Source organism: Amphibalanus amphitrite, unplaced genomic scaffold, assembly GCF_019059575.1.
Source record: "Amphibalanus amphitrite isolate SeventyFive unplaced genomic scaffold, NRLGWU_Aamphi_draft 000232F_arrow, whole genome shotgun sequence".
NCBI lineage: Eukaryota > Metazoa > Arthropoda > Thecostraca > Balanomorpha > Balanidae > Amphibalanus > Amphibalanus amphitrite.
In genome coordinates this window covers 682,802-696,044 of record NW_024881727.1, presented here as the reverse complement: position 1 = coordinate 696,044, position 13,243 = coordinate 682,802, and the positions used below count along the sequence as shown (strand labels likewise).

Genomic DNA, 13,243 nt, shown 5'->3' with positions numbered 1-13,243 from the left:
GGTTAGCGTTGAGACGTTACGCAACTGGTCTGTCCACTGTCCAGCTGGGTGTGGGGAGGGGAGAGCCGGGAAGGGAAGGGGAGGGGCAGGGGACGTCTGTCTGACATTTGACTCCGCTAATGGGGAGGGGAGGGAGGGGAGGGGAGCTCAGCAGGGGAGAATAGGGGAGGGGATGGGAGGGGAAGGGAGAGGAAAGGGACGTCTGTCCGACCGGCCGCAGCACGACTTCACAAAGCGGCACAGCGGAGCCGGCTGTTTCACCGGTGATAGCAGCACGCTGCTATTACACGTGTCAAATTGGGTTTCCATGGAGACGTCAACAAGCCTATTCCTGCAACACTACCACTTACCAGAAGTGTGACGTCAGCTCGCGAAATGGAATAGCAGCGTGCTGCTATCACCGGTGAAACAGGGCCCGGGTCTGTTTGTTGGAGTGACGCGACTTGCGACAGTATGCTATTCTGGTGAGGCCCTTACGTGTGCCACCCCATCAGGGTTAGATCCAGTGCCGATGCACCGCGCCGTGCCCCTGACTAGAGATGATAATTTGACCGCTTACAGTCGAGGCCATAAATCGTAACAGAACCATGAAGCGTATAGGAAGCAGCCTCATCAGGCCATAACATAAGCAGTTGCTTAGACATTAGTTTACCGCCCCGTTAGCTGTTAGACCACGCATTTGTTGGAACATTCAGGCCCTGTGTGCAGCCGTACTGCTACTGGAAACTGCACCTCCAGATGGGGCACAGATGACAAACCGCGGTGCGTGCTGTCGCCGACAGACCAATCGGGCTATTTGCGTCTGAGGGGCCGATCGTTGAAGCGATTACTGCGTAGACGCCGGACCTCGTCGAGCGACCGTTTTACGTAACCGCCACAATTTAGAGAGGTTAAACGAATCAGATTGCCACCGCTTCGGATTGCAAGCACTACTCGTATGTAATTCGAGATCATATCGTAGTAGCATATTGACAGCGAGATGATTGCATCACTATGGCCCAAAAATGACAAATGTTACGGCATTTCGAACACGCCGATAACCTCAGGCGAGCCACCATGTGACGTTACAATAAACATCTCTTCGTGACTGCCGGCATTATTCTAAACAAGCAATAGGGAAACATCAGTCCGAGCAGGGACGAAGTTCAAACTTACTTGGCTCGTGCATGTCCGACGACCAGGGCGTTGAACACCTGTTCGTTGATGGCTAGACCGTTCTCCTTCATGTGTTCGAGGATGCGGGTGGCGCCCTCAATGTCACCCAAAAGACAGAACCTGTCGGCACGCGGAAGGCCGGGGTAAACACAGAGCACGTGCGGCGTGAGCGTAAAGCATGCCACACATGACGGTGCGCGTACCGATAAACCCGCAAAAAACGAGGCGACGCCGCGATGAGCGATGTCCATAAAAAGCGGCAACAGGGAGGAACAGTAGACTTTTTTTTTAAACAATGTATTCAGCTTATGACATCGTTTCACACGGAAAGATAAGAAGAGAAACAACAGAATAAACTGATCGCCTAGTGACTCCCAGCATCCTACACACTTTTACAATCGTTTTTAGCTAGACCGGTCAAATGCTTCAGCCAACCCTGCCCACTTCTTTTCATGGTCACATAATTTTCCCCTTTTAAAGGAAATAGTTCACTTTCACAAAATTATTTTTTTTGCAACGATTTATTATTTTTTATGTTCAAAATAATCAGCAAAGAAAATAAAACCTTTTTATAACAAAAGATTTTTTTCTATATTTTGATATAGGAAGAACTTTTCAGTTTCTGTAAGGCACAAGCGATCCAGTATGAAAAGAGCATGGGTCCCGAAAATTCTTCAGAAACAGAGAAATTATCGCAGCCACCGGCATTTGGGCGATCTGCTCGATCTGATAATGTTCCCCTGAATGTCCTAATTGATCAGTACGAGAATTTCTCTAGAGTTCTCGTAGATAATTTCTCTAGTTTCTGAAGAATTTTCGGGACCCATGCTCTTTTCATACTGGATGGAAATATATGCAAGGCACACATCCTCAACGCAAGACACCTTTTTCGGGACGAGAAATAGAATATCTTTGCCTAGGGTGATCGTTGGGCTGTAAAAGCTCCTGATTTATGCTCGTCTCAGCCCAAGCTACGGAACTGCTATTCCAGTTCAAAACCCATGTTAAAAAGTGAACTATTTCCTTTAAGCGCTATGTGTTTTTCCGTGATCATATCCCTTTTCAATATAGTTAATAAAATGTCAACAGAAAGTAGGTATTTACCAGCAATCATCGTTTTGCCTACGATGATGATATGATTAATAGCCAGCAATTCATCATTTCCTAGAATTATCATTTTTAAGTTAAAAAAAGACATGTTTTGAACCAAGCCTACGTTCCTCAGATATGTTTCAACGTCCTTCCAAAATGCTCTGATCAATGGACAAAACCAGAATCTGTGCATTATAGTATCAATACATTGCGTACATCTGTCACATCTATACGATACTGTTATGCCCATTTGGTAAAGTAAACGTTTTGTTGCCACAATTCTCGTTAAAATTTTGTATTGTAGTGTTCGATATTTAACCGAAATTAGTCTAAGATTTGCTTCATATACTTTCAACCAGTCAATCTGTCCCATCTCTTGCTCCCAACCCAACTCCCAACTATTTTTACTTCCCTTGTATTTATGATGTAGAAGTGTGTTATAAATATACTTACTGCCTTTTTTCTGACTAATGATCGCTTGAACATTTGGGTGAATAATAGGATATGCTTCCTTTACTTTGCCTTGTCTGTTTTTCCATTCAACAGGCAGACTATGTACCAGACCTAGATAATCTATTATTGTCCCTTTCAGATCATAAGTAGCTTTTGCTTCCTCAAAGGACATTATTTCTCCATTGTCCCTTAATAGGTCATTGATGTAAACTATTCCTTTTTGCCTCCATGCTTTTATTTCATAGTTTCTAAATTTTGTATGATTTGAAAACCACACGGAGTGTCGATTAACATCTTCTATGTCCACCATGATGCTCTGATCATATTTTGCCATTGCTCGTACAACATCTGTCCAAAATTTATTGGACATATTTCTTCCCATTTCCAATAATGAATCTGCATTGCGCTCCCAGATAAACTGGAATCGTGCTATTTCTTGCCTAAACAACTTGCGCCAGTCATGATTACCCATGATTTCTCTCCTCACCCATGTAACTTTCAGGGCGGTATCGTACGTGTCAACATCTACCATATTACACCCTCCCTTTAAATGATCTCCATAAATACTACTACTTTTCAACCGATCAACTTTTCCGTTCCAAATGAACTGGAATAATGTCGCTTTCAACTTTTTCATAAACTCCTCTGGCGGACTGGGAAGTGCTGTGAGTATATGTGTCAAAATCGGTAGTAACAACGTCTTGATGATAATGATTTTACCACCCAGCGACAAATTGCGTCTATTCCAGCTGGCAATAATTGCACTAATTCTCGTTAGCTTGCTGCCATAGTTTTCTTCCACTGATTGAGTCTCGTCATTAGCAAAAATGATTCCCAGAACCTGAAGTTTCTTTGTCCATCTTAAAGCCAAATCTGAACAAATTGGCTCTCTTGTTTCTGCATCTTTACCTACCCAAAACGCCTGGGTCTTCTTAATATTAGGTTTTAATCCAGAGTATTTAGCGAAGATTCCTAGGTCTTCGAATAAAACCCTACAACTATTCACGCTACCATCTAAATAGCACATCACATCGTCCGCGTAAGCAGACATCTTGATTTCCAAATCACCTACTCTGACTCCAGAAATATTTCTGTTTTGTTTAATTCTTTGAAGCAATGCGTTCATTACAATCACAAAAATATATGGGCTAAGCGGGTCTCCTTGTCTACATGATCTTCCTAACTTGATCCGTTTTGATATATGTCCATTATAAACAATCAATGAGGCAGCCTCTGAAGAAAGCGTATCGAACCACCGAATACAAAATGCAGGGAAGTTTAACTTCTTCAACATTATGCGAATGAAGTCCCAGTTAACTGAATTAAAGGCATCCTGAATGTCCAAGCTAAGAAATAAAGCACTTCTCTCTGTACTATTTAAATGATGAATAAGGTCATATGTAAGTCTAGTGTTGTCACCAATAAATCTACCCTGTATAAAACCCGTTTGTTCATGACCAATAACATCTGGTAAGACCTTCTTTATTCTATTTGCTACTGCAGATGCAACTATCTTATAGCTCGAATTTAGTAACGTTATCGGCCGATATGATTTTATTTCATCTTTAGGCTTCAGAGGTTTTGGAATGAGTGTTACAATTCCCTCAGTTAAAGACGTTGGTAGCCTACCATTTTCATAGCTTTCCATTACCATTCTATGGAAAAAAAGTTTTAAGTCTTTCCAAAATAGCTTATAAAATTCTGCTGGAAATCCATCTGTTCCCGGCGCCTTATTATTCGACATTCCTTTTAACCCGCGCCCTGGTGGGGGGGGGGGGCTATTTTTTCCCCCCCTCCAGACTTTTCGATATATCTCCAGAACCGCTGCGCCGATCGTCACCAAACTTTCAGTACCCTCCCGGACATCAATTTTACACATTGTGACCAAAAATTTTTCCAAAGGCTATGATAGGTTGGCCGGAAATGACGTCAGAGTGACGTCATGTTCTGCCGTTTTCGACCCAAAAAAGGGTTTCGCGGGAAGAGCTGTCAGGCCTATAGCTTTGCAAATACAGAAAAACGATTAAGACATAAAAGCTGTAGAATTTACAGGGCTACAAAACTGCTATCTCGGATTTTTAAAATATTTGGATTTTGACCCCCAAAAATCAAAAAATAGATTTTTTGATTATAATAGCCAAAAAATCCAAAAAGTTTTTTGAATTTCGAAAAAACCGGAATATATGTGATAGTCCTTACCGCCTTCTATCTACATACCAAATTTGAGATCGATACCTCTTTTTTTGGCCAAGTTACAGCGAAAAAACTGTTCAAAATTGATGACGTCAAATTTTCAAACTCAATTTTTAGCAATTCTAGACCTTGTAGCGCAAAACAAAGACCACCATTAGACTCCCCGTGACGAGCTGCATCGAATCAATACCCATTTTATGCAAAAATATCAACTTTGAAATTTGACCTTTTTTGACCTGACCTTGACCTGACCTCCACCAGAAAGTGACCTAAGCCGTACCTGATAGTCTTATAACCAGCACCATTGAGTTGGAAATGAAAAATTGGCCATAAAACATGCATCGCACAACCTTAGTACCTAAAGTTAGGTTCATGTGACCTGGCCTGTGACCCTTGTGACCTGACCTGTGACCTGACCTGGTAATGTCAGTGACCTCTTATAGCAATATATGTACTAGGCAACTGACGCCCTATCGCTGATTCTCGACAAAATGCGTTTTCTTCGGTGTTATAGCGCATTCCCTAGATGACCCGTGAACGGTGAAACATTTCATCTTTGACCTGACCTGTGACGTCATCGGTGACCCCGAGGTCAATGAAATTTGGTTTCCTTCGACAAATTTGACAGGCCTTTCGAACGCCGTTTGAATTTTGCGGATCCGTCCAGTAGTTTCGGAGATACGAGGGGGGGCAAAAAATAGCCCCCCCCCCCCCCCACCAGGTCGCGTTATAAACAGACCCCACCAGGGCGCGGGTTAAGGAATCTGTAAGGTCCTGAAGCGTCACCGGTCTATTCAATTCCTTAAACTGTATTTGTGAGAGCTGTTCCATATGTAGATCATCTACAAATTTCTCCGCCTCTGTGCAATCAATGGGCTGTTCAGTAAATAACTCAGAAAAATGTTGAACTAATATATCCATTATTTCTGTTTGTTTCGTTTTCCGTTCATTATTTGCATCACACAGGCAAGCAATGTTTTTATTAACATAATTTCTTTTTTCTAACCCCAAGAAGTATGCTGTCGATTTCTCACCTTCCTCGTACCAGCGAGCCCTGCTTCGTGTCACAATACCCTCCATTTTTATTTTCCTAAGGCCCTCTAATTTTTCCCTACAGACTGATAGTCTTGACTGTACTTCGTCGGACGTCTCGCCTTCTTCATGATCTCCCAATCTTTGAATTTCCTTAATTACTTTGAACTCTTCTTCTACTAACTTCCTACGTCTATGAATTGAATAGGAAATCGTTTCAGTACGCATGTTCAGAATCAGAGCTTCCCAAAATGCACTCCAGGTGATCATCACCTCAACTTCTGTTGGTTTTTCTCTGACAAAAGTAACTGAATAAACTGGAAGGGCATAAATTAAAATCGTGTCCCTTATTGTCTTTTCTATTAATTGTACATATTCTCGATCCATTAGCAAAGATGTGTTCATTTTATAGAACCCTTTCCCCCTCTTTTGCTCTGTCAGGGTCAGTTCCATTGTAATTATAGAATGGTCGCTTCGATAACCTGGAATGATATCAACATCTGTTACCATTGGCATGAGGGATTCTGACGTAAGAAAGTAGTCTAATCTCGCACACTTTCTAACAGGATTGCCTACTCTCCAAGTAAACTTCTGCCTTTCGCCCTTAATTTCTCTGTAAATATCGAGCAAATCACTACGATTCATGATGTTTTTTACTGCATCAGTGGCTTTTTTATTATGCTGTTGGGAATAATTAAGGGCATCTATCGAAAAATTTAAAGTGATATTTAAATCTCCACCCCAAATAAATGGCACGTCTTTCTCTCCTTTCATTTTTTCGCATATATCCCACACGTTAATAAAAAAATGGGGATCATCTATATTTGGGCCATATGTATTCACTAATATAACTTCAATCTGATCATTAATCACCACACTTGCAATGATATAATTTCCGAATTCATCAATGCGTATGTCGTTGTATTTCAAATCCACTGACCTCGATAAAATTGCCACCCCTCTCGAATTCTGTGAAAACCCTGCTATTTTTGCGTCTCCGCCCCACACATTGCGGAAGTAATTTTGCATTTCTGGTTTGCAATGTATATCTTGTAAAAGACATATGTTGAAATCACTCTGGCGTAGGTAATTCAAAACATCTCTTCTTTTCTCAAACGTTCCCAATCCCCTACAGTTAAAGGAACATATTTTTACTTCACCCATACGATTTTAAATATAAATCCTTGTGACCATGAAAACAAGTGAGCTGTTACTGTCCGTAGCTGGGATCTCCCATTTCTCTCTGCCTGTTCTTGATGCATATGTACACCACACATCCAATCAATAACACTGCACGAAACAAGGCATGCAATTCCGCACCAGAAGTGCCATAAACAATTTGCACACAATTTGAATAACACGACACAAACATAGCCAATATCTAAACTTAATGCCTCCCAGAACAAAATAAACCAGAAGCCTACAATCGCATCTCCGGGTAGGTGAGCCTTTCCTCCGCTTCGGCGAAGTCCCTTTCCCGCATTCCCGTATGACCCCCCACCTGATGTTTTACCCCCTACCGGCAGAACGCCTCCCAGCTGACCCATTTTTCTTGACATACCTACTCTAACCTTTAATCACATTTGCTATGCTTTGCAGATACAGATACAAATTGGCGGATGTCCCCCCCAAAACGCCGACGGACGCCGCCCGCAGGTACCTGATTCTCGGCGGGACGCTCTTCCTCCCTCAAGACGTCGCTCGTCTGGTCCGTGCGTGGTTCAGCGGAAACGGACCGCCGCCCACCAGCCGCAGGCTCCGGTTCAGGGTGGCGGTTCTCAGCGTCGTCCGGTGTCGTCCGTCCCTGACTCGGTCCGCCGCCATTGTAGCCCGATCCTGCGGTCTCCGTCGTCGGTTCTGCGGTCTCCATCGCCGGTCCTGCAGTCTCCACTGTCGGTATCTCCGTCTGGGCTGGATCTGCCGCTCCGTCATCGTCCCGGTATTGTGACAGGCGCTGTGTCTGGCTGCCCGCCGGCTCCCTTGACCACTCCGCTTCCCGTGATCTGGTGTTTCCAGTGGCGCCGGCGCGCTGGTTCTGGTGCTCTGGGGAGCCGTTCTGGTCTCGAGGCTCCGACATGATTTGGATCAGTCGCTCCAGCGCAGCCGGAGAACGGATCGGCCGAGGACGGTCGCCGCGTGCTACCACCACGAATGAGATGCCTTCTCGCGTGAAGACGGTGCTGATTTGGCGCCTTCTTTTCAGCTGTGTCAGCTCTTGAAAGATGCTCTGCCTGAGTGGAGAGAGGCATTCATTAATGTATAGTCCGCTGCCCCGGAGCCTGATTTTGTTTCTGACGAGGAAATAACGGTCAGAACCAGCACCGACAGCGTTGAAACGGACGCGGATGAGCCTCTCCTCCCGGTACATCTCCTCCACCTGCCTCATGTCCATGGTGTAATCCATGAACTCCTGAAGCATTGCATTCAGGAGCTTTGCCGGGTCTTCACCGCGTCCGCGACCAGCAGCCGACCTCCGTGGGACCGCAGGTCCACTGAAGACCAACCAGTTCCGCAGTTCACGTTGCTGTAGCTGGTCCACCTGTTCTTCGATGACGGCCATGCGCTTCGAACTAACAAATAGCTCTTTCTCCGCCTTCTCTGCTCTCCTTTCGACCTCAACCAGGCGTTTGGCCAGAGTCTGATTCGTCTCCAGCGCAAAACCTAGCGAGGTCTCCAACGCCGTCATCCTTTCTTCATTACTTTTCCGAATTTCTTCCGCCAGTTTTTTGTTGTTGATCACGTTCTCTCGTTGTATGAACCTTTTCAGGTCCGTGATCATGTCCCCGACTTGATCTTCTGTACCTGTAATGTCCGTCTGTTCTGGTTCATCCACATCCTCCTCACCAGTTCTTCTCGTTTTGTTACTTTCTTTCATAAGGGGACTCGTGGTTTTTCGTTTCGATCTTCCCATACTGGCTTTCCTGGTTCAGACCTGTCTACCCAACCAAGTACTTCTGTTTGTTTCTCCGTTCGACAGATGGCGGAAGGCTCGGCGGTCTGTAACTTCAGTCTTCTCAGGTTCTCGAAAGAAGGCGCTAGTGTCGCTTCTACCAAGCTTGACCCACATCTACCGGCCAAAGCTTGAACACTGCGACGAAAGTGGCGCACATCAGAATCAGTTCGAAATCGCAATAACTCCCTTTTGCAGCCTTAGACGATAGAGTCGGTACAATACGGACTTCAATACCACCGTCTGCTACACTTACGGAAGATTTCCTTCGGTCGCACTACCACTCTCTCGCCGAAAAACGGGCAAAACAGCGGAGCACTCGCACACGCGTCTGGGGTCAGCCGGGCGTTCTACTCGAATGTAGGAAGGAACAGTAGACTTGACTTGAACGCTGAGTCAAGTAGGTGGGTAGTAATGTTACGCACCCATTATCCGGCAATGTATGCAATGATCTACCTGGTATCTAGCGCCCACCCTTCATTCAGAAGCTTTCACGTGGTCTGGTCGTCAGCTGCGGCGGTTTTTCACGGTCATTAGAAGACGTGCCAACTCCCCCCCCCCCACCCCACCCCCACCCCTTTCCCCAACCAGTAGAATTGAGCGGCGAGCATGACTTGCAGTTTACGGCCGCTGCTTGTAGTGGATACTCGATGTGTCGCGATTTTACCGCCGCTATTTTTGTTTGAGCTTACACAGCCATATGACCTTGAATAAGCCGCCTTCTAACCATATTTCGAAACACACTGAGGGTAGCCCGTCTGCCAAGAACGCAGTGGATATTGCAGCGGCTTCAACGCTCCAGTTATATAACGTGCCGACTGCCGACGGCATTACGATCTACGACTGAGCGAGCCCCTTGCAATGGTTTTCAGGCGCCGAGGGAGGCGCAAAAACGGAGTAACTGCGACCGCGCCGCATGCATAATAGCACAGTCATCGGGGCACACGTGGATCGCACTCTACTCCGAGAATCAAACAACTGAGACCACACAATCACCCGCATTACAAATAGCGTCCCCGTAACGTAAAAACAGGCACAAAAACAGTTGATGGATTGGGCTCTGTCACCTACATACACCACCAACCAAACCACGTGGAAACGATACAAACGGCAATACAGTGGTGTGTAAACAGACGTACTATGTGGTCACTGGGTGGGTGGCCGGTGACGACTGACGATTACCGGTCACCGACTAACTTTAAGTAGTAACCCATCGCCGGCCACTGGCTACTAGTTACTGGTAACCCTCGCACCATCAGTTATTGGTCAGCGAACGATAATCAACAACCATGAACTTACAGGGTGGACCAAAAAGGATGGAAACATTTTGAACTCGCATAAAATATGTGTTATTGCATGCAGGTGACTGAAAATGATACCAAACGAGAGAACATTTCATGGAAATCAATAATGACATCTCTCTCATCTGCTTTCTCTCGTTTTCAGTCTCTCACAGCAAATGTTCGAAGAGGCCACCTTTGCGAGACAGGCACAGAGCGGCCCGCCTGGCTGCTGACGCGATAGCCCGATGACACATGTCCGCTGGTAGGACTCGCACAACTATAATGGTCGCTCTCTTCAGGTAACAGAGGCCTACTGAACCTTCCTTGTAGACCTGGCCCTCGACATGACCCTGCAGGACAGGAATCCATAGGTCAGATGAGAAGACAGACAGGCCAGTTCCACTTCGGTTCGAGGATGGGAGCGACAACACCGTGACTGACGACCAAAAGCGCTACCAAGCGACGCTAAAGAAGTTGTTGAAGTGAGCCCAAACGAAGTATGGCAGTCTCATGGACCTCATGTGATTCCAGCCAGACGGTGCGCCTCATCACATCGCGAAACAACGCTCAAGTGGAGCGAGAACCACTTTGGTGACCGGCTGATATCCCGCAGTGCCTGTCGGAACTGGCCTGTCTGATCACCTGACCTGACCCCGATGGATTTTTTTCCTGTGGGGTCATCTCAAGGCGAGGTCTACAAGGAAGGTTCTAAAGGCATCTGTTACCTGAAGAGAGTGATCACCAAGGCTGTGCGAGCCAAACCAGCGGACATGTGTCATCGGGCTATCGCGTCAGCAGCCAGGCGGGCCGCTCTGTGCCTGTCTCGCAAAAGTGGCCTCTTCGAACATTTGCTGTGGGAGACTGAAAACGAGAGAAAGCAGATGAGAGAGATGTCATTATGAATTTCCACGAAATGTACTCTCGTTTGGTATCATTTTCAGTCACCTGCATGCAAAAACACATATTTTATGCGAGTTCAAAATGTTTCCATCCTTTTTGGTCCACCCTGTACAGGCACCGTCCAAACTCATGTCGGTGTACGGTCTCGAGTCACTGCACCATGAAATAAACGGTTAGGAGCGATTACCGAAAAAACATCAAGATTACTATCGTCAGGCACCAGGTGCACGGTCTCACAAATCGCACCATTTTACGTTACCGTAAATCTGACCGATCACCACATGGTCCATCACCGCTGTCGTCACTGATTAGCCCACCACCGACCGAAATAACGGAAATTATCGTTCGTAACTAATCACCGTCACCAGTCCCCACCCACAGTCACAACCACCAACCACTGAATCTGCACCGATCACAACCCCTATCCTGGTCCCCAGATCAATGTTCTTCGTCACCCATCATCGACCATTACCCGTCAACACTCTCAACAACCGCTCCCAACCATCGAGCGTCACGCATCACTGATCAACAACCGTCACCAAACAACGCCCGTTACCCCCATCACCACCGGTAAGCACCAACGATCACGAACCGTCACCAATCACCGCATATCCCCGATACCGTCTCGACATCACCATCCAGTCGTCCGCCGCCGCCCCGATCGCCCGTCCTCACCTGGAGATGAGTCTCTGGTAGGTGACGCGGTTCGGCTCCACGCCCTGGGCATGCAGGTACGAGAGGAACTCGCTCGGGGAGAAAGGGTGCTCGTTCTCCAAGTACACACGCAGCAGCGCGTTGTAGTGGGAAATGTCCATAGGGACACCTGCAGAAGAGGGAGAGTGGAGAGAAAATGTGTTGGAGGTAATTATCATAGCATAAGTTATCCAGGGCAATTGTAAAAAACTAAGAAGTGACTTAATAGACACTTGGCAGAATCAGATGCACATGGAAATATTTTGTGAGTTTAGATAGTTTAGTACAGACAGTGGACAGTACTGACCTATGGACTGGAGTGTCTGCCATATGTTCTGTGCCAGTTGAGTCCTCTGTTCGGGAAGCTCCTCCGCAACCAGGTTACCACAGCAACGGATCAACAGCAAGCTCTGTGAGCTGCTGATGGCACCTGGAATGGAAAACAAAATACTTTCAAGCATGACTCAGGGAAAAGTGGAACAATCTTTTTCAGAAAATGAGAGCATATGCATCGGTGATAAGAAACCTAGGTAGGTATAAGAATTTAATCATACATGGCAAGTTAGAATCTAGGTATCAACAAGGAAAGCCATGAGGTGAGCAATGAGCATCATTCTGAAACTATTTACATAAGTTTCATTACTAGGCACTGATGTTCCGCTCACCTGTGACCTTGACTTCCTCATAAATCTCTTCCACTTCCCTGGTCGAGATCCGACCAGTTTTCCTGATATCCAAGTCCAATTTCTGCAGTGCTCTGTCAAGTGTCTGGAGTCCACTACTGCTCTCAACTGTCAGAGGCACAGCTGATGGTTGTGTGGACAATGTCCTGAAAAATAAGGTAATCATACAGATCATAACAATAACACTCGCGACTGCCATAGAAAGAAATGCCATATAAATAGAAAATGCCATAGAAAATCCATTAGGTTCCTGAAGTTATACATTAAATCAAGCAGTTTATCAATATTTTCCATTTCATTTCAGAGTGAGATACCTGATAATATCCAAAAAACAATAATAATAATAAAATATGCATTTTACCTAGTGTCTATACCCTGCCATTGGGGTTTGTGATTTCCGAGGAAGTTGTCGGCTTCATTTCTGACGGGTCCAGCTGTGAAGTTACGCGCGAAACCACTGAAAAGACGCAAAAACTTCGCTGATCTAAGCAGTGCGGACATCGTAAAATACGAACAACCAGCACTGCCACACACCCGCACCGACGCCAAACTTCGAGAGCTTCCGTCGCTTGGAAAACATCAAAGCTCGGGTGCGCAGAGTTTTGCGCACATGTGATGCTCCAAGGCCTACTGTAATATTGCTTTGATCTCAACACTTTTGCTGTCTAAAAATGACGTCATACAATATTTGAAAACATTATTTGTTCAGCATTTGTTTTTTAATTCTTTTAAATTAGTTTGCAACAAATATGTTTGAAGATATTTGTGATATATTAAGGCAATATATTTTCAAAAAATACCCTCAAACT

The 13,243-nt window shown here is 45.5% G+C and overlaps 1 protein-coding gene across 1 annotated transcript in view; it reads right to left on the bottom strand.

Annotated features, from left to right (window-relative positions):
* The window catches only part of LOC122385828 (leucine-rich PPR motif-containing protein, mitochondrial-like), a 29,632-nt gene extending 16,586 nt beyond the window's left edge, over positions 1 to 13,046 (bottom strand). Inside the window, exons 1-5 of the mRNA XM_043374403.1 lie at positions 12,796 to 13,046; positions 12,417 to 12,580; positions 12,059 to 12,181; positions 11,734 to 11,881; positions 1,156 to 1,275 (exon numbers count right to left, since the gene is read on the bottom strand). Of these exons, the coding sequence (XP_043230338.1) occupies positions 1,156 to 1,275; positions 11,734 to 11,881; positions 12,059 to 12,181; positions 12,417 to 12,580; positions 12,796 to 12,935 (695 nt within the window). The 5' untranslated portion in view covers positions 12,936 to 13,046. The remainder of the gene's footprint in view (positions 1 to 1,155; positions 1,276 to 11,733; positions 11,882 to 12,058; positions 12,182 to 12,416; positions 12,581 to 12,795) is intronic.
* Positions 13,047 to 13,243: the final 197 nt, after the last annotated feature.